This window comes from Oncorhynchus nerka, linkage group LG27 (assembly GCF_034236695.1).
Source record: "Oncorhynchus nerka isolate Pitt River linkage group LG27, Oner_Uvic_2.0, whole genome shotgun sequence".
In the NCBI taxonomy this organism is placed as follows: Eukaryota; Metazoa; Chordata; class Actinopteri; order Salmoniformes; family Salmonidae; genus Oncorhynchus; species Oncorhynchus nerka.
The window spans coordinates 37,542,104-37,569,120 of NC_088422.1; the positions used below are offsets into that span (position 1 = coordinate 37,542,104).

A 27,017-nucleotide genomic window follows, 5' to 3' on the forward strand; every position below is an offset into this window, starting at 1 on the left:
AGGCAGAGTGAGACAGTTTTGCTTTTTGAGCCAGTGTTGAGTCAGACAGAGTGATCCAGACAGTGAGACAGAGACGACACAGTGTGTTGGGATTCCACTCACGTCTATCCGAGGCTCTTTATTCTCTTCTGTAATCAGCTGACATGAGTTCCTCCCTCCCAGTGTTGGAACACACCTGAGGAACGCCACTCTATCCTGACACACACACACACTTGGAGACACACAAAGAATGCAGATGCACAGAACAGTGCTACTATAGGAATTAATAGAAAAATATTGAAATGAATAGCTACAGATGAATAAGTAATGAGAAGGATAGAGATTAAAAAGTTAGATAAAACTGTACAGTAGATAGATACAGTATATGTAAAAGGGTGGAGAATTGACAAGTTGTTTGGAATCTGGGTTGAGCAGGCAGCGTGAAGTAGAGGCAGACCACAAAGGAACAGTTTTAAACATGCATTTTTAGGCCGTGGCTACGGAGTTTTCGCCCCCACGCCACTCTGGAAACGTCTTTCTAAAGCTAAGGATTCGGATCACTTTCTGCGCATGTGTTATTTTTACACACATATTCGTTTTTCTAACATAGCTGCTGCTCATACTCCCCCTCCCTTCACTCACCCTCTTCTGAACCATGATGATGTAGCCTATCTCTGCCTCACATTTCTGAACAGCTGGAGAGAAAAAAAACCTGCGGCGATTTGAACAACCATTCCAAAACATATATATTATGAAGGCGAAAACTTTCTCTGTCCGTCTGTTGAAACGTATATCGCAGTTGCACAAGCAGGACGCAGTCCCTACTCTACCCATTTTGTGTGATGATGTAGGCTAATCTTTATAATTGCTGCCATATCGTAGTTTCTGGAAAAAGAACACCACTTGGCTGTCTGCCTCCTGCACAGTTTAGCCAATGTTTGCAATGATGATGAAAAAAACAAACATCCAATCGCTAATTAGACTACGTGACTGTCTTGCTGCATTCCACCTCTGGGCAGCCAAACGTTCTAGGCAGCTGAGCGGTGCCATAGTTATGCCGATATCGTGGTGAGAGTAAATAGCTGCATGTAACTCATTAGCCAAGAAGAACATTACATCGCTAGACTGCCTCTTTGTGTCGTGGTTATGTTTGCAATACTGACAACCTAACTGTGTACGATCACATCAATAATGTATTTTGTGTACAACATGTAAATAGCTGCATGTAGCCTACTCCCCTCCTGAAAAAAGAACATGAAATCACGCTCTTGCTTACTGAGCCATGGAATGTAAGAGACAGTTCGAACAGTTTTGCCTACAACGTGACGTTTGTAGGCTACCCCAGTCACCAGACAAATGCGACGAAGGAGTGGGGAGCCGCAGCAGCGCACTCAGCACAGCAGCGGAGTGGACACACGGGAAAAAAATTCTGAACAGAAATATCCATATTTTCTTCCTGGGCAAATTGGGATACAGAAACTGTGTCCATAGCCACTCCATCATTTAAGGCATGGTTCTAAAAAAAACGTGGCAATCAAGTTCCAAACATCAATCGATTCCCACAGTTAAGTTCTCGATATTTTGCTTTCAGTTTTATCAGTTACTCCAGTTTCATTCCTATTGTACTTAATCATCGTGCTAATTCAAATGAGAAACATACAAGCCATACAGAAAACAAAAAGGGGCCCAGGAACTGGTGCAGTCCAGCAGGCAGGTGTCCATTTTCTATATTATACAACTCAACACAAACTTAATTTGCTTTCACAAAGACTTATTCCACATTGTCTTGTGTTACAGCCTGAATTCAAAATGGATTACATATATTTTTCTCACCCATCTACACACAATACCTCCATAATGACAAATAAATAAAAAAAACTAGTTTTTCAAAAGTTTTGCAAATGTATTGAAAATTAAAATACAGAAATATCTAATTTCTCAAGTATTCACACCCCTTTGCTATGTCATTGAGCTCAGGTTAATCCAATTTACTTTGATCATCCTTGAGACTTCACTACAACTTGATTGGAGTCCACCTGTGGCCAATTCAAAAATATGGAACAACTCAGACTCTGCCTAGAGCTGGTCGTCTGACCAAACTTAGTAACCGGGCAAGAAGGACCATGGGTCAGGGAGGTGACCAAGAACCCAATGAACACTCTGACAGAACTACAGTTTCTTGGCTGAGATGGGATAACTTGCCAGAAGTACAACAATCTCTACAGCACTTCACCAATCTGGGCAGTTTGGGAGATTGGCCAGACAGAAACCACTCGTGAGAAAAAGGCACATGTCAGCACACCTGGAGTTTGCATAAGGCAAAAGATTCTGTGGTCTGATGAGACAAACATTTAAGTCTTTGTCCTAAAAGCGCAAATCATTGATGAGAACCTGCTTCAGAGTGCAAATGACCTTAGACTGGGGGCGAAGATTTACATTCCAACAGAACAATGATCACCAAGCATACAGTCAAAGCAACACTGAAATGGCTTCAGAACAAGAATGTGAAAGCCCAGCCAAATACATTTGTAAAAATGTATAAAATCATGTTTTCACTTTGTCATTATAGAGTATTGTGTGTAGATTGGTGAGAAAATAAATACATGTAATACATTTCTAATTTAGGCTGTAACGCAACAGAATGTCAAGGGGTATGAATACTTTCTGAAGGCACATTATACAGTGGATTCAGGAAAGTATTCAGACCTCTTGACTTTTTCCACATTTTGTTACGTTACAGCCTTATTCTAAAATTATATAGTTTTTCCCCCTCATTAATCTACACACAATACCCCATAATGACGAAGCAAAAACAGGTTTGTAGAAATTTTGCACATTTTATTACAAATAAAAAACTGAAATATGCATTTACATAAGAATTCAGACCCGTTACTCAGTACTTTGTTGAAGCATCTTTGGCAGCGATTTCAACCTCTAGTCTTCTTGGATATAACGCTATAAGCTTGGCACACATGTATTTGGGGAGTTTCTCTCATTCTTCTCTGCAGATCCTCTCAAGCTCTGTCCGGTTGGAAGGGGAGCGTCGCTGGACAGCTATTTTCAGGTCTCTCCACAGATTTCGATCGGGTTCAATTCCAGGCTCTGGCTGGGCCACTCAAGGACATTCAGAGGCTTTTCCCGAAGCCATTGCTGCATTATCTTGGCTGTGGGCTTAGGGTCGTTGTCCTGTTGGAAGGTGAACCTTTCCCCGGTCTGAGGTCCTGAGCACTCTGGAGCAGGTTTTCATCAAGGAACTCTTTGTACTTTGCTCAGTTCATCTTTCCCTCGATCCTGTCTAGTCTTCCAGTCCCTGCCGCAGAAAAACATCCCCACAGCATGTCCTGCCACCACCATACTTCACCGTAGGGATCTACCATGTTTCCTCACGATGCGACGCTTGGCATCCAGGCCAAAGAGTTTATCTTGGTTTCGTCAGATCAGATAATCTTGTTTGTCATATTCTGAGAGTCATTTAGGTGCCTTTTGGCAAACTCCAAGCGAGCTGTCAGTTGCCTTTTACTGAGGAGTGGCTTCTGTCTAGCCACTCTACCATAAAGGCCTGATTGGTGGAGTGCTGCAGAGATGGTTGTCCTTCTGGAAGGTTCTCCCATCTCCACAGAGGAACTCTGGAGCTCTGACAGAGTGTCCATCGGGTTCTTGGTCATCTCCCTGACCAGGGCCCTTCTCCTCAGATTGCTCAATTTGGCCAGGCGGCCAGTTCTAGGAAGAGTCTTGGTGTTTCCAAACTTCTTCCATTGAAGAATGATGGAGGCCACTGTGTTCTTGGGGACCTGCAATGCTGCAGAAATGTTTTTGTACCCTTTCCCAGATCTGTGCCTCGACACAATCCTGTCTGGGAGCTCTACGGAGTATTCCTTCGACCTCACGGCTTGGTTTTTGCTCTGACATGCACTATCAACTGTGGGACCTTATATGGGGGCTCCCGAGTGGCACAGCGGTCTAAGGCTTATATTGAAAGGTGTGTGTCTTTCCAAAACATGTCCAGTCAATTGAATTTACCACAAGGGTACTCCAATCAAGTTGTAGAAACATCTCAATAATGTTTAATGGAAATAGGGTGCACCTAAGCTCAATTCTAAATTCTAATAGGGTGCACCTAAGCTCAATTCTAAATTCTAATAGGGTGCACCTAAGCTCAATTCTAAATTCTAATAGGGTGCACCTAAGCTCAATTCTAAATTCTAATAGGGTGCACCTAAGCTCAATTCTAAATTCTAATAGGGTGCACCTAAACTCAATTCTAAATTCTAATAGGGTGCACCTAAGCTCAATTCTAAATTCTAATAGGGTGCACCTAAGCTCGAGTCTTATAGCAAAGGGTCTGAATACTTATGTAAATGTATTTCTGTTTTTATTTAAATACGTTTGCAGACATTTCTAAAAACATGTTTTCATGTTGTCATTAGGGGTTATTGTGTGTAGATTGAAGAGGGAAAAAAAGTTACAATTAACAAATTGTGGAAAAAGGGAAGGGGTCTGAATACTTTCCAAGTGTACTATATATAGCACAGTGTGAACACCTTTTGACCAGAGGCATAGGGAGTTTGGAATGCAAGATCACTCTGTTAACCTGTGGAATGGATGCTGAGGTTTTAGTGTAATACTAGACTGTCCTGAGATCAGTGTAACAGTATGGTTAGCATAGTGTAACCCTGTAACAATATGGTTAGTGTAGTGTAACCCTGTCCTCCAGAGTGGTGCTGTGACTAATTTAGATGACAAATGAGTTTGCCAGGAGGTCCAGGTGTTGTTCTGAGTGGGAGGGGTGAGAGTGTTTCCACTGCTTCAGGTTTCCTCAGTCACATCAAACACCTCAGAACTCAAAACTTAAAAGGTCCAATGCAGCCATTTTTATCTCAATATCAAATCATTTCTAGGTAACAATTATGTACCTTACCATGATTGTTTGTTTTTGAAATTTTAATTGAAAACAAACAGCTTCTTAGCAAAGGGCAATTTCTCAAGCAATAATTTAGCAAGGACTGTTTCAGGTAGCCTTCCATAAGCTTCCCACAATAAGTTGGCCCATTCCTCCTGACAGAGCTGGTGTAACTGAATCAGGTTTGTAGGCCTCCTTGCTCGCACAAGCTTTTTAAGTTCTGCCCACACATTTCCTATGGGATTGAGGTCAGAGCATTGTGATGGCCACTCCAATACCATGACTTTGTTTTGCGACCAAGCTTTAACTTCCTGACTGATGTCCTTAGATGTTGCTTCAATATATCCACCTAATTTTCCTCCCTCATGATGCCATCTATTTTGTGAAGTGCACCAGTCCCTCCTGCAGCAAAGCACCTCTTCAACATGATACTGCCACCCCCGTGCTTCACGGTTGGGATGGTGTTCTTTGGCTTGCAAGCCTCCCCCTTTTCCTCCAAACATAAAGATGGTCATTAAGGCCAAACAGTTCTATTTTTGTTACATCAGACCAGAGGACATTTCTCAAAAAAGTACGATCTTTGTTCCCATGTACAGTTGCAAACCGTAGTCTGGCTTTTTTATAGCGGTTTTGGAGCAGTGGCTTCTTCCTTCCTGAGCAGCCTTTCAGGTTATGTCAATATAGGACCCGTTTTACTGTGGATATAGATACTTTTGTACCTGTTTCCTCCAGCACCTTCACAAGGTCCTTTGCTGTTGTTCTGGGATTGATTTGCACTTTTCACACCAAAGTACGTTCATCTCTAGGAGACAGAACGCGTCTCCTTCCTGAGCAGTATGACGGCTGCGTTGTCCCATGGAGTTTATACTTGCGTACTGTTGATTGTACAGATGAATGTGGTACCTTCAGGCATTTGGAAATTGCTCCCAAGGATGAACCAGACTTGTGGAGGTCTACAATTTTTTTTCTGAGGTCTTGGCTAATTTCTTTAGATTTTCCCATGATGTCAAGCAAAGAGGCACTGAGTTTGAAGGTAGGCCTTGAAATACATCTACAGGTACACTTTCAATTGACTCAAATGATGTCAATTAGCCAATCAGAAGTTCTAAAGCCATGACATCATTTTCTGGAATTTCCCAAGCTGTTTAAAGACACAGTCAAGTTAGTGTATGTCAACTTCTGACCCACTGGAATTGTGATACAGTGAATTATAAGTAAAATAATCTGTCTGTAAACAATTGTTGGAAAAATGACTTGTTATGCACAAAGTAGATGTCCTAACCGACTTGCCAAAACTATAATTTGTTAACCCCTCTGGGGTATGTGGGATGCTAGCGACCAATTTCTAAATTTCAATTTCTAAAGACTGGTGACATCCAGTGGAAGCGGTAGGAACTGCAATAAGGTCCCTTAGAAATCTGGATTGCCATTGAAAACCATTGAAAAGAGTGACCTCAAAACAAAAAAAAATCTGAATGGTTTGTCCTCTGGGTTTCGCCTGCTACATAAGTTATGTTTTACTCAGACATGATTCAAACAGTTTTAGAAACGTCAGAGTGTTTTCTATCCAAATACTAATAATATGCATATCTTATCTTCTGGGGATGAGTAGCAGGCATCAGGATGTGAAAATACTGCCCCCTGTCACCAAGAAGTTAACAAGGAATTAGTGGAGTGGTTGAAAAATGAGTTTTAATGACTCCAACCTAAGTGTATGTAAACTTCTGACTTCAACTATGTATGTATGTATGTATGTATGTATGTATGTATGTATGTATGTATGTATGTATGTATGTATGTATGTATGTATGTATGTATGTATGTACAGTGGGGCAAAAAAGTATTTAGTCAGCCACCAATTGTGCAAGTTGTCCCACTTAAAAAGATGAGAGAGGCCTATACTTATTTTCCACCATAATTTGCAAATAAATTCATTAAAAATCCTACAATGTGATTTTCTGGATTTTTTTCCCTCATTTTGTCTGTCATAGTTGAAGTGTACCTATGATGAAAATTACAGGCCTCTCATCTTTTTAAGTGGGAGAACTTGCACAATTGGTGGCTGACTAAATACTTTTTTGCCCCACTGTATGTGTCTTTTGTATGTTTTTTTTTTATACAATACATGCAACATATAAGTCAGATATTACAATAATCTTGTATGTGTATTTGCTGCCATATAGTTACACATTCCAGTTCGAATATATAAGAATCTTGTTAAATTCTTCTATATCGTTTTTCGATATTGGTGTGTACACATGGCATTGTTTAATCTGTAAACCATGGTAACACACAAAACACACACAGTCCAACCTGGCGTACGTAAGACTTACCAACTGTGTTCCTAATGAGAGCTTAAAAGGTATGTGTGTGGTTGAGGTGACGTTCAGTTTAATTCAGAGATAAATTAAAACAACTCCTGTGGGAGCTCTGTGTTTTAACCAGGGGCTGGGAGCTTGTTGTGTAGAGACTCTCTGTGTAGTGTGTTGCAGGGGCTTTGGGGCTGGGAGCTTGTTGTGTAGAGACTTTCTGTGTAGTGTGTTGCAGGGGCTTTGGGGCTGGGAGCTTGTTGTGTAGAGACTCTCTGTGTCGTGTGTTGCAGGGGCTTTGGGGCTGGGAGCTTGTTGTGTAGAGACTCTCTGTGTAGTGTTTTGCAGGGGCTTTGGGGCTGGGAGCTTGTTGTGTAGAGACTCTCTGTGTAGTGTGTTGCATGGGCTTTGGGGCTGGGAGCTTGTTGTGTAGAGACTCTCTGTGTAGTGTGTTGCAGGGGCTTTGGGGCTGGGAGCTTGTTGTGTAGAGACTGTCTGTGTAGTGTGTTTTTGGGGCTGGGAGCTTGTTGTGTAGAGACTCTCTGTGTCGTGTGTTGCAGGGGCTTTGGGGCTGGGAGCTTGTTGTGTAGAGACTCTGTGTAGTGTGTTGCAGGGGCTTTGGGGCTGGGAGCTTGTTGTGTAGAGACTCTCTGTGTAGTGTGTTGCAGGGGCTTTGGGGCTGGGAGCTTGTTGTGTAGAGACTCTCTGTGTAGTGTGTTGCAGGGGCTTTGGGGCTGGGAGCTTGTTGTGTAGAGACTCTCTGTGTAGTGTGTTGCAGGGGCTTTGGGGCTGGGAACTTGTTGTGTAGAGACTTTCTGTGTTGTGTGTTGCAGGGGCTTTGGGGCTGGGAGCTTGTTGTGTAGAGACTTTCTGTGTAGTGTGTTGCAGGGGCTTTGGGGCTGGGAGCTTGTTGTGTAGAGACTCTCTGTGTAGTGTGTTGCAGGGGCTTTGGGGCTGGGAGCTTGTTGTGTAGAGACTTTCTGTGTTGTGTGTTGCAGGGGCTTTGGGGCTGGGAGCTTGTTGTGTAGAGACTCTCTGTGTAGTGTGTTGCAGGGGCTTTGGGGCTGGGAGCTTGTTGTGTAGAGACTGTCTGTGTAGTGTGTTGCAGGGGCTTTGGGGCTGGGAGCTTGTTGTGTAGAGACTTTCTGTGTAGTGTGTTGCAGGGGCTTTGGGGATGGGAGCTTGTTGTGTAGAGACTCTCTGTGTAGTGTGTTGCAGGGGCTTTGGGGCTGGGAGCTTGTTGTGTAGAGACTTTCTGTGTTGTGTGTTGCAGGGGCTTTGGGGCTGGGAGCTTGTTGTGTAGAGACTCTCTGTGTAGTGTGTTGCAGGGGCTTTGGGGATGGGAGCTTGTTGTGTAGAGACTCTCTGTGTAGTGTGTTGCAGGGGCTTTGGGGCTGGGAGCTTGTTGTGTAGAGACTCTCTGTGTAGTGTGTTGCAGGGGCTTTGGGGCTGGGAGCTTGTTGTGTAGAGACTTTCTGTGTTGTGTGTTGCAGGGGCTTTGGGGCTGGGAGGTTATTGTTGTTGTTTATCCCCATGGAGGAGGCTGCTGTGCTGTGGGGGCAGGGAATATCTTGGTAATGTTTTTCTTGTTGCTTTATTTGGCAAAGGCTGCCTTGTCAGCAGGTCAGGTAGATATTTCTCTCCCCCCCTCTTTCTTGAGCACATGAACACAGGTACACACACTCTCGCTCGCTCTCTCTCTCACTCGCTCTCTCTCGCTCTTTCTTTCTCTCTTACTCTCAGCAGACTCAGCAGACCTCCAGGCTGCCAGTGAGTGAAAAGCATGCTGGGTAAACCGGAGTTAGAGGAGAAACAGAGGCAGGGGGAAAAAACAGTAACACTTCCAGAGTGCATTACTTTGAACACACACACACACACACACACACACACAATTATTTAACACACCTTTCCTGAACAACGTTCTCCACCACTGAGCCATCATTCCATACCTTCATCTGTTTAAGCAAAATACACAAACTCTGTTTACACATAGAGCAGTACCTTATGAAATTAAATGGCTATTTCAACACAAGAATTGTATGTATGCTGTCCCCAAACATTAGTGGGAGAGACAAAAGAGGATGACATGGGAGTGTGGGGGGGGGGGGGTAAGTGGAGTGGGGGGAGGAAAGGGGTAACTGTGTTGCAGTCTGACCTAAAAAGTCAGCCAGCGGAAACTTCAGAGAGTTTGGGTCTGTTTCACAGCGGCTTTTTACACCCAGTCTATGCCTAGGGAGAGAAAGAGGGAGCGAGAGAGAGAGAGAGAGGGAGAGAGAGAGAGAGAGAGAGAGAGAGAGAGAGAGAGAGAGAGAGAGAGAGAATGAATGTACAGGGAGAGAGAGGACAACTGAAGGGCGGTAACTATCTTTACTGTCACTCACCACTGATAACACCTCTTTGCAGACCACCAGCATTTTGCTTCCCTCCTCTACCCTTAAATACGCTCCTGTCTGTGGCCATCTCCCTGCCTCCCTGCCCATAGCCATTGTCTGGTGGTATGTTTGGGACTTGGTAATATTGGGGAGTTTGTAAAATAGCACAGGAAGCAGTCCGAGGCAGTGGTGAAATGTGCCCGCACCTCCTGTCTGGGGGAAAACAAATAAGAAGTCAAAAATAACCAGGGAGGCCGGCAGAAACACACAGGAAAGAGACCACCGAGACAGAGGAGGGAGGCTCGTTTGATCATGACATGATAGCAAAGAAACTGGGATACTGTTATGATTTGCTCCTGTATAATAAGTAGAGTCATGCGCTGGATTATGGATTTTACTAGGGCTCTGGGAGGTTGAGTTTGCCAAGATATTGTGGGATATTGGTGGCAATTACTTGGTCTCCTGTTGGTTGGATGTCTTTGGAGCATTGTTAGATTGGTGTGTCACTGATACACCACCACCATGGTCTAACCTCACTTACTGTGTGTGTGTGTGTGTGTGTGTGTGTGTGTGCGCACGCGTGTATCTTCCAGAGTGCAGCAGCAGCACCCAGTCCCATCCTTGGGAACCTTCCCACAGGAGAGGGAATGCCAGTGGGTCCTGTACCTCCAGGATTCTTCCAGGTACACACACACATTGTTGAATTTATAAAGCAGAAAGGGGTCTTCCCTGTGCTCTGGCTGAATGGGCTACAGGGAAGTATTTAACATGGCACTCAGCCGATTGCTGTGCGTCATTGCGGTGGCCACACAGTTCCTGCTGTGTTATCTTGTGTGTGTGTGTGTGTGGGAGACAGACAACCATTTTCTATCAGATTAGTAGCTACAGATTATGACCAACAGAACATTCTGTCCTATAGCCAGAACAGATACCACCGACACCAGGCAGGTACTCTCACTGTTGTCCAATGCGTCATTAATGGCAACCCCTTGTCTTCAGGACTTTTTGAATTGAAGCAGAAGAGGCTAGAGGAGTTGAGTGGGGAGTTACCATGGAACTGCAGAAAAAAACTAAAATCTTCTGCTAAACTGACTGGATTGAAGTAGAATCGAGATCATCCCCGCTAGTTGTACTTATAACAGAGCCCATCTTCAATACCCATGTCCCTCCACAGACCCTCCTACCAGCTGCATTAGATGGTAGATTAGCTTTATTAGATGGTCATGTCAAGGGGAGAGTGTTAACTGTGTGTGTGTTTGTATGTGTGCTGGTTGGGTTAGAGGAGGCTACCTGTACTTCATCCTCTTACAATAACACTACATGTTCACAGAGACTAATTCAATCATCTTTCCATTTGTGTATGTTTTAGCAATACATGGACTTTACACTCTGTAGCAAGGAGTTGATTTGCTTTTGTGTACAGTACCAGTCAAAAGTTTGGACACGCCTACTCATTCCAGGGTTGTTCTTTATTTTTACTATTTTCTACGTTGTAGAATAATAGTGAATAAATCAAAACTATGAAATAACACATATGGAATCATGTCATAACCAAAAAGCAAATCAAAACATATTTGGTATTTGAGATTCTTCAAAGTAGCCACCCTTTGCCCTGATGACAGCTTTGCACACTCTTGGCATTCTCTCAACCAGCTTCATGATGTAGTCACCTGGAGTGCATTTCAATTAACAGGTGTACCTTGTTAAAAGTTAATTTGTGGAATTTCTTTCCTTAAAATGTTTGAGCCAATCAGTTGTGTTGTGACAAGGTAGGGGTGGTATACAGAAGTATATTTGGTATACAGAAGCTGGTATTTGGTATACAGAAGCTGGTATTTGGTAGAAGACCAAGTCCATATTATGGCAAGAACAGCTAAAATAAACAAAGAGAAACGACAGTCCATCATTACTTTAAGACATGAAGGTCAGTCAATGCGGAACATTTCAAGAACTTTGAAAGTTTCTTCAAGTGCAGTCGAAAAAACCATCAAGCGTTATGATGAAACTGATGAACTGGCTCTCCTGAGGACCGCCACAGGAAAGGAAGACCCAGAGTTACCTCTGCTGCAGAGGATAAGGTCATTAGAGTTACTAGCCTCAGAAATGGCAGCCCAAATATATGCTTCACAGAGTTCAAGTAACAGACACATCTCAACATCAACTGTTTAGAGGAAACTGTGTGAATCAGGCCTTCATGGTCAAATGCAAAGACACCACTACTAAAGGACACCAATAAGAAGAGACTTGCTTGGGCCAAGAAACATGAGCAATGGAGATTAGACCGGTGGAAATCTGTCCTTTGGTCTGATGAGTCCACATTTGAGATTTTTGATTCCAACTACCGTGTCTTTGTGAGATTCAGAGTAGGTGAACGGATGATCTCCGCATGTGTGGTTCCCACCGTGAAGCATGGAAGAGGTGTGATGGTGTTGGGGTGCTATGCTGGTGACACTGTCTGTGATTTCTTTAGAATTCAAGGCACACTTAACCAGCATGGCAACCACAACATTCTGCAGCGATACGCCATCCCATTTGGTTTGTGCTTAGTGGGACTATAATTTGTTTTTCAACAGGTCAATGACCCAACACACCTCCAGGCTGTGTAAGGGCTATTTGACTAAGACGGAAAGTGATGGAGTGCTGCATCAGATGACCTGGCCTCCACAATCACCCGACCTCAACCCAATTGAGATGGTTTGGGATGAGTTGGACCGCAGAGGGAAGGAAAAGCAGCCAACAAGTGCTCAGCATTTGTGGAAACTCCTTCAAGACTGTTGAAGCTGGTTGAGAGAATGCCAAGAGTGTGCAAAGCTGTAATCAAGGCAAAGGGTGGCTACTTTGAAGAATCTAAAATCTATTTTGATTTAACACTTTTTTGGTTACTACATGATTCCATTTGTGTTATTTCATAGTTTTGATGTCTTCACTGTTATTCTACAATGTAGAAAATAGTACAAATAAAGAAAAACCCTTGAATGAGTAGGTGTCCAAACTTTTGACTGGTACTGTATGTGTGCATGTTAGTGTGTGTGTGTTGGTGCATAGGTGTGTGTGTGTGTCTGAGCAGTATGAGCTTCCTCTCTTAGGCAGTCAGTCTCTCCATTACATTAGTCAGTCGGCTGGTAGCGCATTGATTAAATGTCATTAACAGTCAAACTCAGTAGCTCACATCTGACACTTAGATCAATAGCCTTCGTGGCAATATTTCAGATCAGCTTTTCAGAAATCTCAAACTTGAGTCAAAACACACCCTTTTCCACCAACTCCTGGTTCCCTGATCCTTGCTGAAAATCAATCATTGTTGTTGTTTGGAGCCGTCTTTGAAGAGGATTTCTTGTCAAGGCCAATCAGGGTCTGAGACAGAGCAGACTAGTTCCTCCCTGAGATTCTTACAGAGGCCAAACTGAATGATCAACACATGCCTATGCAGCTTTGAATCAACAAACAAACTAGCCACTAGCCACAACACAGGCACTGACTGGCAGACACACACATGCACACACAACCCAACTGGCTCGGTAATCCATATTCATTCATGTCTTTTGACTTACTCTAATTTACTCACTTCTTTGCACTTTTGCTCATTCACAAATAAATGTAATAATATATTAATTCATCCGTATACACTTATATTATTTCTTAGACTCTGCTATTCTCTTTTTACCTTTTCAAGGGCTGAAATACACCTGGGCTGAAATACACATAAGACAATAAGAAACATAATAGTACATGATAATCTCTGTGTTGTAAAGTCAATGTCCATTTAATTTGGATCCAAACAGAGAGGAAAGTAGGTAGCAGAGGGACTGGATGTCAACTGGATGTCACTGCCACCTAGTGGTGTGTTATGGTATTGCGTCATAGCGTTGCGTTTTGGTACTGCCACTTAGTGGTGTGGTATGGTACTGTCCCCTAGTGGTTTGTTATGGTACTGCTCCCTGGTGGTGTGTAATGATACTGCTCCCTAGTGGTATGTTATGGTACTGCCCCCTAGTGGTGTCTTATGGTACTGCTACCTAGTGGTGTCTTATGATACTGCTCCCTAGTGGTATAATACTGCTCCCTAGTGGTGTCTTATGATACTGATCCCTAGTGGTGTCGTATGAACTTCTCCCTAGTGGTGTCTTATGATATTGCTCCCTAGTGGTGTCTTATGATACTGCTCCCTAGTGGTGTCTTATGATACTGCTCCCTAGTGGTGTGTTATGATACTGCACCCTAGTGGTGTGTTATGGTACTGCTCCCCAGTGGTGTCTTATGGTACTGCTCCCTAGTGGTGTCTTATGGTGCTGCCCCCTAGTGGTGTCTTATGGTACTGCTACCTAGTGGTGTCTTATGATACTGCTTCCTAGTGGTATAATACTGCTCCCTAGTGGTGTCTTATGATACTGCAAAAGTCACACAGCTGCGGAATAAATTCAACTACACATTTGTTTTTTGTTTTTATCACAAAGCAAGAGAGCAACATATTGCATGTAACAAACAGTTACATGACCCACAGCATGGTCAGCCAGGCATGTTTTAGACAGTTTACTAAGTAACTACTGATTTAGAACCACGGAGTTGCCGCAAGTCAGCATAAAGACAACAGGAGCACTGCCTCTGCTATTCTAGCACCATTTCAACTTAAACATTATCAAATCAACTAGGCTATAATACAGTGAAAACAAACTTAAAGATACCAACAATTATTTAGTCCAATCAATCTTCCTAAATATCATGTGGCTGTCCATGGTACTGATTTCTTTCTTTCTGTGTGTGTGCGTGTGCAAGTAAAAAATGTTGACTCATCCTACTTGTAGACCGATGCCATCCACCTCTCTTTCATGTTGGCAAAATGGTCTATTCCTTTGTCATACAGTATGTTTTTAGTTTTTGTTATCATAGGCTACCTAGCTAAAATATCTTGCTAGCCTAACTTCCTTGCATGGGCAACAATGAACCAGCTAAGTTAGCTAGCTAGTTAACTTGAGCCTAGTCTACATCTAGGCTACATATTGAACTTAATTTGTCTCAGGCCAGTGGCACAATATATAAATGTATGGTTAGATCAGAATCACCTTCATAATCATACAGAGAATGTACAGAGACTTAAGTCAAAACCACAAGTTCAAATCCCCATCTCCATCCATGTCTTAGGAAAAGGTTGATTTAGCAAGCTAGCTACTACAGGACAACAACAAAAGCAGCCAAGAAACATAAAAAAAAATAATAATAATGTTTGCGTTATATGTGATTTGATTGGTGTGAAGCCAAATCCAAACTGCCTTCCCTTGGGGGGTGTTTTACTGTGCCAGGACAACCCTACGTTGAGCTCAGCTGAACGCTGATTGGCTAATTCTTTTATACTTTTTTTTAATCAAGGGAAGCCAAATGCTTGCTGGCATCAATCAATCAAATGTTATGGAGTCATACTCTTTTGGTCCAGACAGCATCAAATACATGGGCTACCCATACTGAGACAGAGGGACGCTGTTTCCCTTGCTCGGATGACTTTTCCGGTGAGATTCAGCTACTTGCGAATTGAAGGGAAATTATGAAAACACAGAGATTCTAAAGATAAATTATTTTCTCCTTTTTATTTTTGAATTTGTCAAATATTTTGGAAAGCCTTCCCTTGGCATCCATGAATACACACAACTGGTTTGGTTTAGTTTGAATTGACCACGACATTTATGGGACAGTTCATTGTGTGTGGTGTAGACATTGGATAGCAGACACACACAATAGCAACATTATATTTCAATCACAGAACACAAACATGTTAATCCTACAGGTAACACACTGAAACATGCATAGTAGTTAGTCATGGGAGTGTAGAAGTGTCATAACTGACTGTCATACTAACATTGCTAGCATTCATTATCATATACTTTATCTCTTTCCATCAGACTTTATCTCTCCCTAACTCTATCGTCCTCTATCCCCCCTCTCTCTTTGTGTGTGTACTGGTATGTGTGTGCATGCTTGTAACCCTGTGTGTATGTTTTGTGTGTGTGTTTGTTTGTTTGTGCGTGTGTACCTTCACAGTCGTTCATGTCACCTCGTTATCCTGGTGGGCCCAGACCTCCCCTCAGAATACCTAATCAGGTAAGATCACTGATGCACAGACGCGCTCCTCAGGCTACAATAGGATATGTACCCTCATCTTTTTTTTATTTCCCTTCACTTGTATCTGCTTCTATTTACAGTGGGGCAAAAAAGTATTTAGTCAGCCACCAATTGTGCAAGTTCTCCCACTTAAAAAGATGAGAGACGCCTCTAATTTCCATAATAGGTACACTTCAACTATGACAGACAAAATGAGAAGAAAAGAAATCCAGAAAATCACATTGTAGGATTTTTAATGAATTTATTTGCAAATTATGGTGGAAAATAAGTATTTGGTCACCTATAAACAAGCAAGATTTCTGGCTCTCACAGACCTGTAACTTCTTCTTTAAGAGGCCCTCTGTCCTCCACTCGTTACCTGTATTAATGGCACCTGTTTGAACTTGTTATCAGTATAAAAGACACCTGTCCACAACCTCAAACAGTCACACTCCAAACTCCATTATGGCCAAGACCAAAGAGCTGTCAAAGGACACCAGAAACAAAATTGTAGACCTGCACCAGGCTAGGAAGACTGAATCTGCAATAGGTAAGCAGCTTGGTTTGAAGAAATCAACTGTGGGAGCAATTATTAGGAAATGGAAGACATACAAGACCACTGATAATCTCCCTCGATCTGGAGCTCCACGCAAAATCTCACCCCGTGGGGTCAAAATGATCACAAGAACGGTGAGCAAAAATCCCAGAACCACACGGAGGGACCTAGTGAATGACCTGCAGAGAGCTGGGACCAAAGTAACAAAGCCTACCATCAGTAACACACTACGCCGCCAGGGACTCAAATCCTGCAGTGCCAGACGTGTCCCCCTGCTTAAGCCAGTATATGTCCAGGCCCGTCTGAAGTTTGCTAGAGAGCATTTGGATGATCCAGAAAAAGATTGGGAGAATGTCATATGGTCAGATGAAACCAAAATATAACTTTTTGGTAAAAACTCAACTCGTCGTGTTTGGAGGACAAAGAATGCTGAGTTGCATCCAAAGAACACCATATCTACTGTGAAGCATGGGGATGGAAACATCATGCTTTGGCGCTGTTTTTCTGCAAAGGGACCAGGACGACTGATCCATGTAAAGGGAAGAATGAATGGGGCCATGTATTGTGAGATTTTGAGTGAAAACCTCCTCCCATCAGCAAGGGCATTGAAGATGAAACGTGGCTGGGTCTTTCAGCATGACAATGATCCCAAACACACCGCCCGGGCAACGAAGGAGTGGCTTCGTAAGAAGCATTTCAAGGTCCTGGAGTGGCCTAGCCAGTCTCCAGATCTCAACCCCATAGAAAATCTTTGGAGGGAGTTGAAAGTCCGTGTTGCCCAGCAACAGCCCCAAAACATCACTGCTCTAGAGGAGATCTGCATGGAGGAATGGGCCAAAATACCAGCAACAGTGTGTGAAAACCTTGTGAAGACTTACAGGAAACGTTTGACCTCTGTCATTGCCAACAAAGGGTATAAAGTGCCTTGCGAAAGTATTCAGCCCCCTTGAACTTTGTGACCTTTTGCCACATTTTAGGCTTCAAACATAAAGATATAAAACTGTATTTTTTTGTGAAGAATCAACAACAAGTGGGACACAATCATGAAGTGGAACGACATTTATTGGATATTTCAAACTTTTTTAACAAATCAAAAACTGAAAAATTGGGCGTGCAAAATTATTCAGCCCCCTTAAGTTAATACTTTGTAGCGCCACCTTTTGCTGCGATTACAGCTGTAAGTCGCTTCGGGTATGTCTCTATCAGTTTTGCACATCGAGAGACTGACATTTTTTCCCATTCCTCCTTGCAAAACAGCTCGAGCTCAGTGAGGTTGGATGGAGAGCATTTGTGAACAGCAGTTTTCAGTTCTTTCCACAGATTCTCGATTGGATTCAGGTCTTGTCTTTGACTTGGCCATTCTAACACCTGGATATGTTTATTTTTGAACCATTCCATTGTAGATTTTGCTTTATGTTTTGGATCATTGTCTTGTTGGAAGACAAATCTCTGTCCCAGTCTCAGGTCTTTTGCAGACTCCATCAGGTTTTCTTCCAGAATGGTCCTGTATTTGGCTCCATCCATCTTCCCATCAATTTTAACCATCTTCCCTGTCCCTGCTGAAGAAAAGCAGGCCCAAACCATGATGCTGCCACCACCATGTTTGACAGTGGGGATGGTGTGTTCAGGGTGATGAGCTGTGTTGCTTTTACGCCAAACATAACGTTTTGCATTGTTGCCAAAAAGTTCAATTTTGGTTTCATCTGACCAGAGCACCTACTTCCACATGTTTGGTGTGTCTCCCAGGTGGCTTGTGGCAAACTTTAAACAACACTTTTTATGGATATCTTTAAGAAATGGCTTTCTTCTTGCCACTCTTCCATAAAGGCCAGATTTGTGCAATATACAACTGACTGTTGTCCTATGGACAGAGTGTCCCACCTCAGCTGTAGATCTCTGCAGTTCATCCAGAGTGATCATGGGCCTCTTGGCTGCATCTCTGATCAGTCTTCTCCTTGTATGAGCTGAAAGTTTAGAGGGACGGCCAGGTCTTGGTAGATTTGCAGTGGTCTGATACTCCTTCCATTTCAATATTATCGCTTGCACAGTGCTCCTTGGGATGTTTAAAGCTTGGGAAATCTTTTTGTATCCAAATCCGGCTTTAAACTTCTTCACAACAGTATCTCGGACCTGCCTGGTGTGTTCCTTGTTCTTCATGATACTCTCTGCGCTTTTAACGGACCTCTGTGACTATCACAGTGCAGGTGCATTCATACGGAGACTTGATTACACACAGGTGAATTGTATTTATCATCATTAGTCATTTAGGTCAACATTGGATCATTCAGAGATCCTCACTGAACTTCTGGAGAGAGTTTGCTGCACTGAAAGTAAAGGGGCTGAATAATTTTGCACGCCCAATTTTTCAGTTTTTGATTTGTTAAAAAAGTTTGAAATATCCAATAAATGTCGTTCCACTTCATGATTGTGTCCCACTTGTTGTTGATTCTTCACAAAAAATACAGTTTTATATCTTTATGTTTGAAGCCTGAAATGTGGCAAAAGGTCGCAAAATAAGGGGGCCGAATACTTTCGCAAGGCACTGTATAACAAAGTATTGAAATAAACCTTTGTTATTGACCAAATACTTATTTTCCACCATAATTTGCAAATAAATTCATTAAAAATCCTCAATGTGATTTCCTGGATTTTGTTTCTTCTCATTTTGTCTGTCATAGTTGAAGTGTACCTATGATGAAAATGACAGGCCTCTCTCATCTTTTTAAGTGGGAGAACTTGCACAATTGGTGGCTGATAAATACTTTTTTGCCCCACTGTATATCTTATTTGACTACATTACCCTCTTTGACCGTGTTTGGACATGATTATTTGTATAGCCCCTTAGCTTTACTGTATGTTAATGATTTTGTGTTATATTTTGTGATGATGATGACGATTTCGGCTCAGGCAATGGGGGTCCATGGTAACCAGCCTATGCTACCCAGCGGAATGGACCCCACAAGACAGCAAGGTGTGTGTCACACATACACACCACAGACTCTTACTCACATACAAGGACTGCGAGCTGATAGCACTCTGTTTTTTTCCAGGGCATCCAAATATGGGCGGGCCCATGCAGCGAATGACTCCACCCAGAGGGATGGTCCCTCTTGCGCCACAGGTATGTGATTGGATGAAATCTCCAGGTTTGCGTAAGTTTAAACTCCTTCGGTAACATTAGCGTATGTTTGGCTGTTTGTGTTTGTAGGTTGGTGAATATATTTGTTTTTATGTGTGGTAGTATACAATAGTAGTATTTCTACTCTCCACCTGTGGATCCTGTTTGAGTTGTGTACATTACTTTACAGTAGTTTAACCTTGGGTTTCTCTTTTCCAGAACTACGGTGGAGGGATGAGACCTCCTCTAAATGCACTCGTTGGCCCTGGGATGCCTGGCATGAACATGTGAGCACTCTGTCATCAATACACACAAACACATACACACACATACAGTGCATTCGGAAAGTATTCAGACCCCTTGACTTTTTCACATTTTGTTACGTTATAGTTTTATTCTAAAATGTATTATGCACAATACCCCATAATGACAAAGCAAAAACAGGTTAAGAAACTTTTGCTAATTTATATAAAAAATATAAAAAACTGAATTACATTGACATAAGTATGCAGAACCTTTACTCAGTACTTTGTTGAAGCACCTTTGGCAGTGATTACAGCATCAAGTCTTCTTGAGTATGATGCTACAAGCTTGGCACACATGTATTTGGGGAGTTTCTCCCATTCTTCTTTGCAGATCCTCTCAAGCTCTGTCAGGTTGGATGGGGAGCGTTGCTGCACAACTATTTTCAGGTCTCTCCAGAGATGTTTGATCAGGTTCAAATCCGGGCTCTGGCTTGGCCACTCAAGGACATTCAGAGACTTGTTCTGAAGCCACTCCTGTGTTGTCTTGGCTCTGTGCTTAGGGTTGTTTTCCTGTTGGAAGGTGAACCTTCACCCCAGTCTGAGGTCCTGAGCGCTCTTGAGCAGGTTTTCATCAAGCATCTCTCTGTACTCAGCTAGGTTAATCTTTCCCTCGATCCTGACTAGTCTCCCAGTCCCTGCCGAAAAACATCTCCACAGCATGATGCTGCCACCGTAAGTAAGGATGGTGCCAGGTTTCCTCCAGAAGAGACGCTTGGCATTCAGGCCAAAGATTTCAATCTTGGTTTCATCAGACCAGAGAATCTTGTTTCTCATGGTCTGAGAGTCTTTGGGTGTCTTTTGGCAAACTCCAAGCGGGCTGTCATGTGCCTTTTACTGAGGAGTGGCTTCCGTCTGGCCACTCTACCATAAAGGCCTGATTGGTTGTCCTTCTGGAAGGTTTTCCTATCTCCACAGAGGCACTCTAGAGCGCTGTCAGAGTGACCATCGGGTTCTTGGTCACCTTCCTGACCAAGGCCCTTCTCCCTCGATTGCTCAGTTTGGCCGGTCGGCCAGCTCTAGGAAGAGTCTTGGTGGTTACAAACGTCTTCCATTAAAAGAATGATGGAGGACACTATGTTCTTGTGGATCTTCAATGCTGCAGAAATGTTTTGATAACCTTTCCCAGATCTGCGCCTTGACACAATCCTGTCTCAAAGCTCTAAAGACAATTCCTTCGACCTCATGGCTTGGTTTTTGCTCTGGCATGCACTGTCAACTGTGGGACCTTATAGACAGGTGTGTGCCTTTCCAATCATGTCCAATCAATTGAATTTACCACAGGTGGACTCCAATCAAGTTGTAGAAACATCAAGGATGATCAATAGAAATAGGATGCACCTGAACTCAATTTCGAGTCTCATAGCAAAGGGTCTGAATACGATAAATAAGGTATTTCTGTTTTTCCCAAAAACTTTTCACCCTGTCATTATGGAGTATTGTGTAGATTCCCTAGGATTTTTTACTTAAAAAATAAAATAAAATTTAGAATAAGGCTGTAATGTAACAAAAATGTGGGAAAAGTCCAAACTTTCCGAAGGCACTGTACATTTGTATTTATTTTATTTTTATTTAACTAGGCAAGTCAGTTAAGAACAAATTCTTATTTACAATGACGGCCTACCCCGGCTAAACCTGGACGACGCTGGGCCAATTGTGCGCCTCCCTATATACATACACACACTACACACAAAAACATGTGCACGCACGCACACACACACAATGAACAGACACGGCACTGTAAACATACAATCCACACCGTCCTTTAACTCTTCCCCCCCAAAGGATGTGGTTACGCAAGAGTTCTATAAAAACAATACATTTACATTACATTTAAGTCATTTAGCAGACGCTCTTATCCAGAGCGACTTACAAATTGGTGCGTTCACCTTAAGACATCCAGTGGAACAGCCACTTTACAATAGTGCATCTAAATATTTTAAGGGGGGGGGTGAGAAGGATTACTTTATCCTATCCTAGGTATTCCTGAAAGAGGTGGGGTTTCAGGTGTCTCCGGAAGGTGGTGATTGACTCCGCTGTCCTGGCGTCGTGAGGGAGTTTGTTCCACCATTGGGGGGCCAGAGCAGCGAACAGTTTTGACTGGGCTGCGCAGGAACTGTACTTCCTCAGTGGTAGGGAGGCGAGCAGGCCAGAGGTGGATGAACACAGTGCCCTTGTTTGGGTGTAGGGCCTGATCAGAGCCTGGAGGTACTGAGGTGCCGTTCCCCTCACAGCTCCGTAGGCAAGCACCATGGTCTTGTAGCGGATGCGAGCTTCAACTGGAAGCCAGTGGAGAGAGTATATTATTTATAGAGTATAATATTTCCTCAATCCCTCACTAGATACGATCACTACCCTCAGAGCTGATTATGATTGGATGTGCTGTCCTCTCTTCCTTTCTCTGGCCTCTAAATGATGTGTTCTTGCCAATACTGTTGACGGGAAATAGAACAACCCAGGACTGTGTAAGAACAGAGTGAACTAAAGTGTGTGTGTGTGTGTGTGTGTGTGTGTGTGTGTGTGTGTGTGTGTGTGTGTGTGTGTGTGTGTGTATTTTAGGGGACCTGGTGGGGGTAGACCTTGGCCAAATCCTCAAAACGCCAACTCAGTGAGTAACCAGAAAAACAAACTTTAACACAACCACCAAGACAGATACCTAAATATACCGCAATAACAATAAAACAGCAAATATTTTAATAAAAAATAAAAAAACATACATTTCCTGAAGAGAGGATTTGAATAAAGAGAAATGCTATTTTCTCACTCTCTCTCTCTTTGTCTGTCTGTAGATCCCCTACTCCTCTGCATCTCCAGGAAGTTATGTGGTATGTATATTGTATGACCCTCTATAGTATGACCCTGTATATAGTATTCTTATTTACATTATTGTGTTCTTGTTGTTTTTATATCTTGTGTTTTGTTCTACCCTGTTATTTTTGGCATTACATTGTTATTGATAACTGCATTGTTGGGATTAGAGCTGCAAGAAAAGCATTTCACTGTACTTGAGCATGTGACATTAAAACTTGATACTTGAAACTATGTGACTGGAAGTTGGTTGTCTGTATTTGCCTGTTAGTTACAAGGCACTATATAGTGTATTGTCTTTATAGATATTAGGAGCATTGTATTGTTGGTGTGTAGTTGCTATGAGGCATTAATCTCCCAATTATCAACTCTCATTTTAGGGTCCGCCGGGAGGAGGGGGGCCACCTGGTACTCCAATAATGCCCAGCCCAGCAGGTAGTGTGTGCGTGTGTTTGGGGGGCCTTGACCTGAGTGGGGCTAATGGATGTATGTGTGGGGTTAGACAGGGACAGGGATGCATTCACAATGTTACAAACTGACTTTAGCGATTTGGTCTGTGAAACAACTTAACTATATATATCTGACCTAAAGTGTGACTTTACCTCAAGTCAGTTGCCTATTTGGCTTATAGTATGTTCAAGATTCTAGTGGGTACTTAACCTGTGTGTGTGTGTGTGTGTGTGTGTGTGTGTGTACTGTATGTATACATGTGTGTGTGTGTACTGTATGTATACTGTATGTATGAGTTGTGTATACTGTGTTTCCTGTCAGACTCGACTAACTCCGGTGACAACATATACACCATGATCAACACAGTCCCCCCTGGTGGAAACAGACCAAATGTAAGATAACTTAACCATCAGTGTGTGTGTGTGTGTGTGTGTGTGATTTAACTGTTTAATACTGCTTGCTTGTGTTTTGGCCTTAGTTTCCAATGGGTGCCGGTGCAGACGGTCCAATGGGAGGGATGGCAGGAATGGAGCCACATCACATGAATGGATCGCTAGGTAACACTTAGGGCCCTATTCAATTTGTAAAGCTGAAGCATTTATGGAGCGTTTACCATGAATGCAGTCTGTGCTAAGCAGGAACATTGCCTTTTGAATTTCAATCATGCTATGAAGCTGAATAGAACTCTTAAACAGACACACACACACACACATGCTGTGAGCTTGTTCTTAACACCCTACACTAGAGTCTTTTGAAGGGTAAATTGATGTGTTTACTGAGACTGTATAGTAGTAATGCCCTTCTCTCTCCCAACTACCCAGGGTCTGGTGACATGGATAGCCTCCCTAAGGTAGGAGAAGACTCCAACCCAACCCATACCATTAGTAATTTGCATCAATCAATTATCAGACAGACTTTTGTAGTGATTTGTATGTGGTTGAAATATTGGTACTACCGTTAATGGTTCATCTACCCTATTGCGTATGTATGGTATACAGATGGATAATAGGTTATATTTCTATGTTGTGTGATTGGTTCTGATCAGAACTCTCCTGGTAACCTGAGTATGAGTAACCAGCCGGGGACCCCCAGAGATGACGGCGAGATGGGGGGCAACTTCCTCAACCCCTTTCAGAACGAGAGCGTGAGTCCATACTCATACCCACAGAAGTTATTCAAAGGGCCAGAGACACACATTGTAGCAGTAGGACTGAAGATTATCTTTACCAACTTTCAAAATAAACATTAGCCTACCAACTATACATTTTTTACATGGTGTTGATTATAAATATTAAAGGGCCTGGACACTGAAAGGCTCCATTACCAACACAATGTTTCACCAACCACCTCAGGTGTGTGCAGGGGACTTTCAGTGTGTGTTCCCTATTTGTTCATACCATAAAAAGTGATGTTTGGCTTCATAAGAGTATTGATAATATTTACATAACCCCCTTTGTCCGTCTCTCTCTAGTATTCTCCAAACATGACGATGAGTGTGTGAAGGCTCCGCCAGCTGGTCAGTTAGTGGTGTGGATTGGTGGAAGAGACAGGACGTGATGTCATCTATGCCCAGTGGCTCTTCCTCTCTGTGCCCTCTCTACCAGGACAGTGGACCCAGGCCTCGTTCTCCCCCTGGCCTCTATCTGTGTTTGTTCTCTTCTTCCGTTTCCTCTCACTTTTACACTTGTGACCTTCTGCTTCGTTCATCACCTACCATCAGAGACTGTATGAAAGGAACCTCCATTCTAACAAACCAGGAAATAAAAATCTCTGTATATTTATAAATGTATGTCACTGTGCATACTCTCAGTCATGCTAACACAGAAAGATGTACCATGCTCCACCATCTTGTGGAAAAGACACTGAAAACCCTCAAGTGTAAAGAAATCTGAGCAGGTAGCTTTCTGGCTCCCCACCTGCATTCGTTATGAGTCTTTAGATTTGATGGGCATGATGGCAACCACAGTCTATGATTGGATGAATTGAGATGACAACTTCAGTCTCATTGGATATACAACAACCTGGAATAAAGCCTATTTAATGGTATCCTCCGTCTCTCATTGGATGAAGATTATGGCAACCACAGTCTTTGATTGGAGAGGGGCGACAGCTTCAGTGATTTGAGATCTTTGTCCCACAGTGAACATTCACCAATGTTTTTTTTTCTTTTTTTTCACCTCCATACACTTGAATCTGATGTGCTATGTTGAGAGAGATCATTCAGTACAGTATGGGCCATGTTTTCAATGTTGTTTTTTATTAGTTGGTTGATTTTGTTTGGCATGGTGACTGGTTTGAGAATATACACCTGCTTGTTGAGCTGTACACTGTGTAAGTGTACTGGCTAGAGAGTACTGTAAGGCCACATCTTATCATTTACTGGGAGCAATGTTCATCCTTATATCTATGTCTTGACTACGAGCATCAACACCTAAAAACAAAGAGATTTGCCAATCTAACGATGACACATCTGAGATGGAGAGAACAGAGAAAATGCAAGCAGTTGGTTGTCTGAAAGAGAACTATTTTCTGCCTTGTCAAAAGGATGCAATGTGTTGTGATTTTTCAAAGAATGCAAGACTGTAGATTGAACGAAAAAGGAAAACTAAAAGTGCAGCAATTGGTGACAATAGTTGTAGGGATTTTTGTGTGAAGGTATTATTAAAAACATGCATTTAAATCATTCTCTTAATTAATTTATTATTGTCATCCGGAAAAACTGTGATCTTAATGTATTTTGGAGAGTATGTGTAGAGGTAAAATAGCTGTGTTTTGTATTATTTTAAACCTACTCCTCAGCCCATGTTAGTTTATTATGATAATATTTAGTCCATGACGTTATTATTTAGTCCAGGATTTTACTATTCCCTCCCGTAGATCTAAAACTCATAAATCTAACTCCTCTTCTTTGTGTATCTAACACATGGAGGGATGGACAGAAAGAGAGAACGAAAGAGAGAGGGGAAAGATGAACTAGGGGACACCAATACAGAGCCGTTTGTTTTAATGTTAGTTTAAAGTCACAAGTATGAATAATGAAAGATGCATATATTTTTTTCTTTTTAAATTTGACAATTTACACATTTTTGGATTCCAAATGTTGGTTGTTTGTTTCCATTTGTGATGTGTTCATTTTCTTCCATTTTCTGTTATTCTTTTATTTTTACCTCTTTATGTTTTGTAAATACACTGAGAAGTACTACATGGGTTTTGAATATGCTGGTATAAAGCTTCTCTTCCCTCATTAATAATGTTGACTCCTTGTGTATGTCTAATGTGTATGCATGTGTTTACACAGGCAGCCCAATTATTTCACCTTTTACCTCTTTCTCCCCAATTGGTAGTTACAGTCTTGTCTCATCGCTGCAACTCCCATATGGACTCGGGAGAGGCAAAGGTCGAGAGCCATGCGTCCTCCGTAACACGACCCTGCCAAGTCGCACTGCTTCTTGACACACTGATCACTTAACCCGGAAGCCAATGTGTCGGAGGAAACACGGTCCAACTGATGACCGAATACAGCTTGCAGGCGCCCGGCCCACCACAAGGAGTTGCTAGAGCACGATGGGACAAGGAAATCCCTCCCCTAACCCGGACCAATTGTGCGCTGCCTCTTGGGTCTCCCGGTCCCAGCCGGCTGTAACACAGCATGGGACCTCGGGGCCGCCTGCCTTAAACATGTTTTACTACTAATAAAAAAGTTGTCTGAAGGTTGAGCGACACGGGCCAACCGGCTCCTTTCCCCCAGGCCCTATGGCCTATTGAAAACAAACGTCTATGCAACCCTTAGCCCCGCCCACATTGACAGTGACAGCTCGAAAACTAGCTACAATAGACAATGGAAAAGCAGAGTAAAAAAACGTAGGGGGTGGGGCTGAAAAGTTAAGAGTCAAAAGTCTTCACTCAAATGCAAAAAACTAACCGACTTATTCGGTAGTAGTAGTAGTACTAGTATCATTGCCACCGACACTAACATCGAAGTGCTAGACTGGCAAGAGGAAGATGACACAACCCGGTTCGCGGGTAAAAGAGTAGACAGAGGAAGAGAGGACCTTTGGGGTTGATGACATGCCCAGTCCAGATTTCAGTGGAAGAGATCATTGAGGTTGATGACAGGCCCAGTCCAGTTTCAG

At 42.7% G+C, this 27,017-nt stretch overlaps 1 protein-coding gene across 2 annotated transcripts in view; it reads left to right on the plus strand.

Annotated features, from left to right (window-relative positions):
* LOC115111730 (single-stranded DNA-binding protein 2-like) overlaps window positions 1-26,135 on the plus strand; it is a 98,339-nt gene extending 72,204 nt beyond the window's left edge. The window contains exons 5-17 of one of the 2 annotated variants that reach the window (XM_029638084.2): window positions 10,154-10,243; window positions 15,591-15,650; window positions 19,114-19,177; window positions 19,257-19,327; window positions 19,544-19,611; window positions 22,186-22,234; window positions 22,416-22,451; window positions 22,815-22,869; window positions 23,206-23,276; window positions 23,363-23,441; window positions 23,706-23,734; window positions 23,930-24,028; window positions 24,356-26,135. In XM_029638084.2, coding sequence (XP_029493944.1) covers window positions 10,154-10,243; window positions 15,591-15,650; window positions 19,114-19,177; window positions 19,257-19,327; window positions 19,544-19,611; window positions 22,186-22,234; window positions 22,416-22,451; window positions 22,815-22,869; window positions 23,206-23,276; window positions 23,363-23,441; window positions 23,706-23,734; window positions 23,930-24,028; window positions 24,356-24,385 — 801 coding nt within the window. In that variant the 3' untranslated portion in view covers window positions 24,386-26,135. The remainder of the gene's footprint in view (window positions 1-10,153; window positions 10,244-15,590; window positions 15,651-19,113; window positions 19,178-19,256; window positions 19,328-19,543; window positions 19,612-22,185; window positions 22,235-22,415; window positions 22,452-22,814; window positions 22,870-23,205; window positions 23,277-23,362; window positions 23,442-23,705; window positions 23,735-23,929; window positions 24,029-24,355) is intronic. The other variant, XM_065011648.1, reaches the window with a different exon arrangement.
* Window positions 26,136-27,017: the final 882 nt, after the last annotated feature.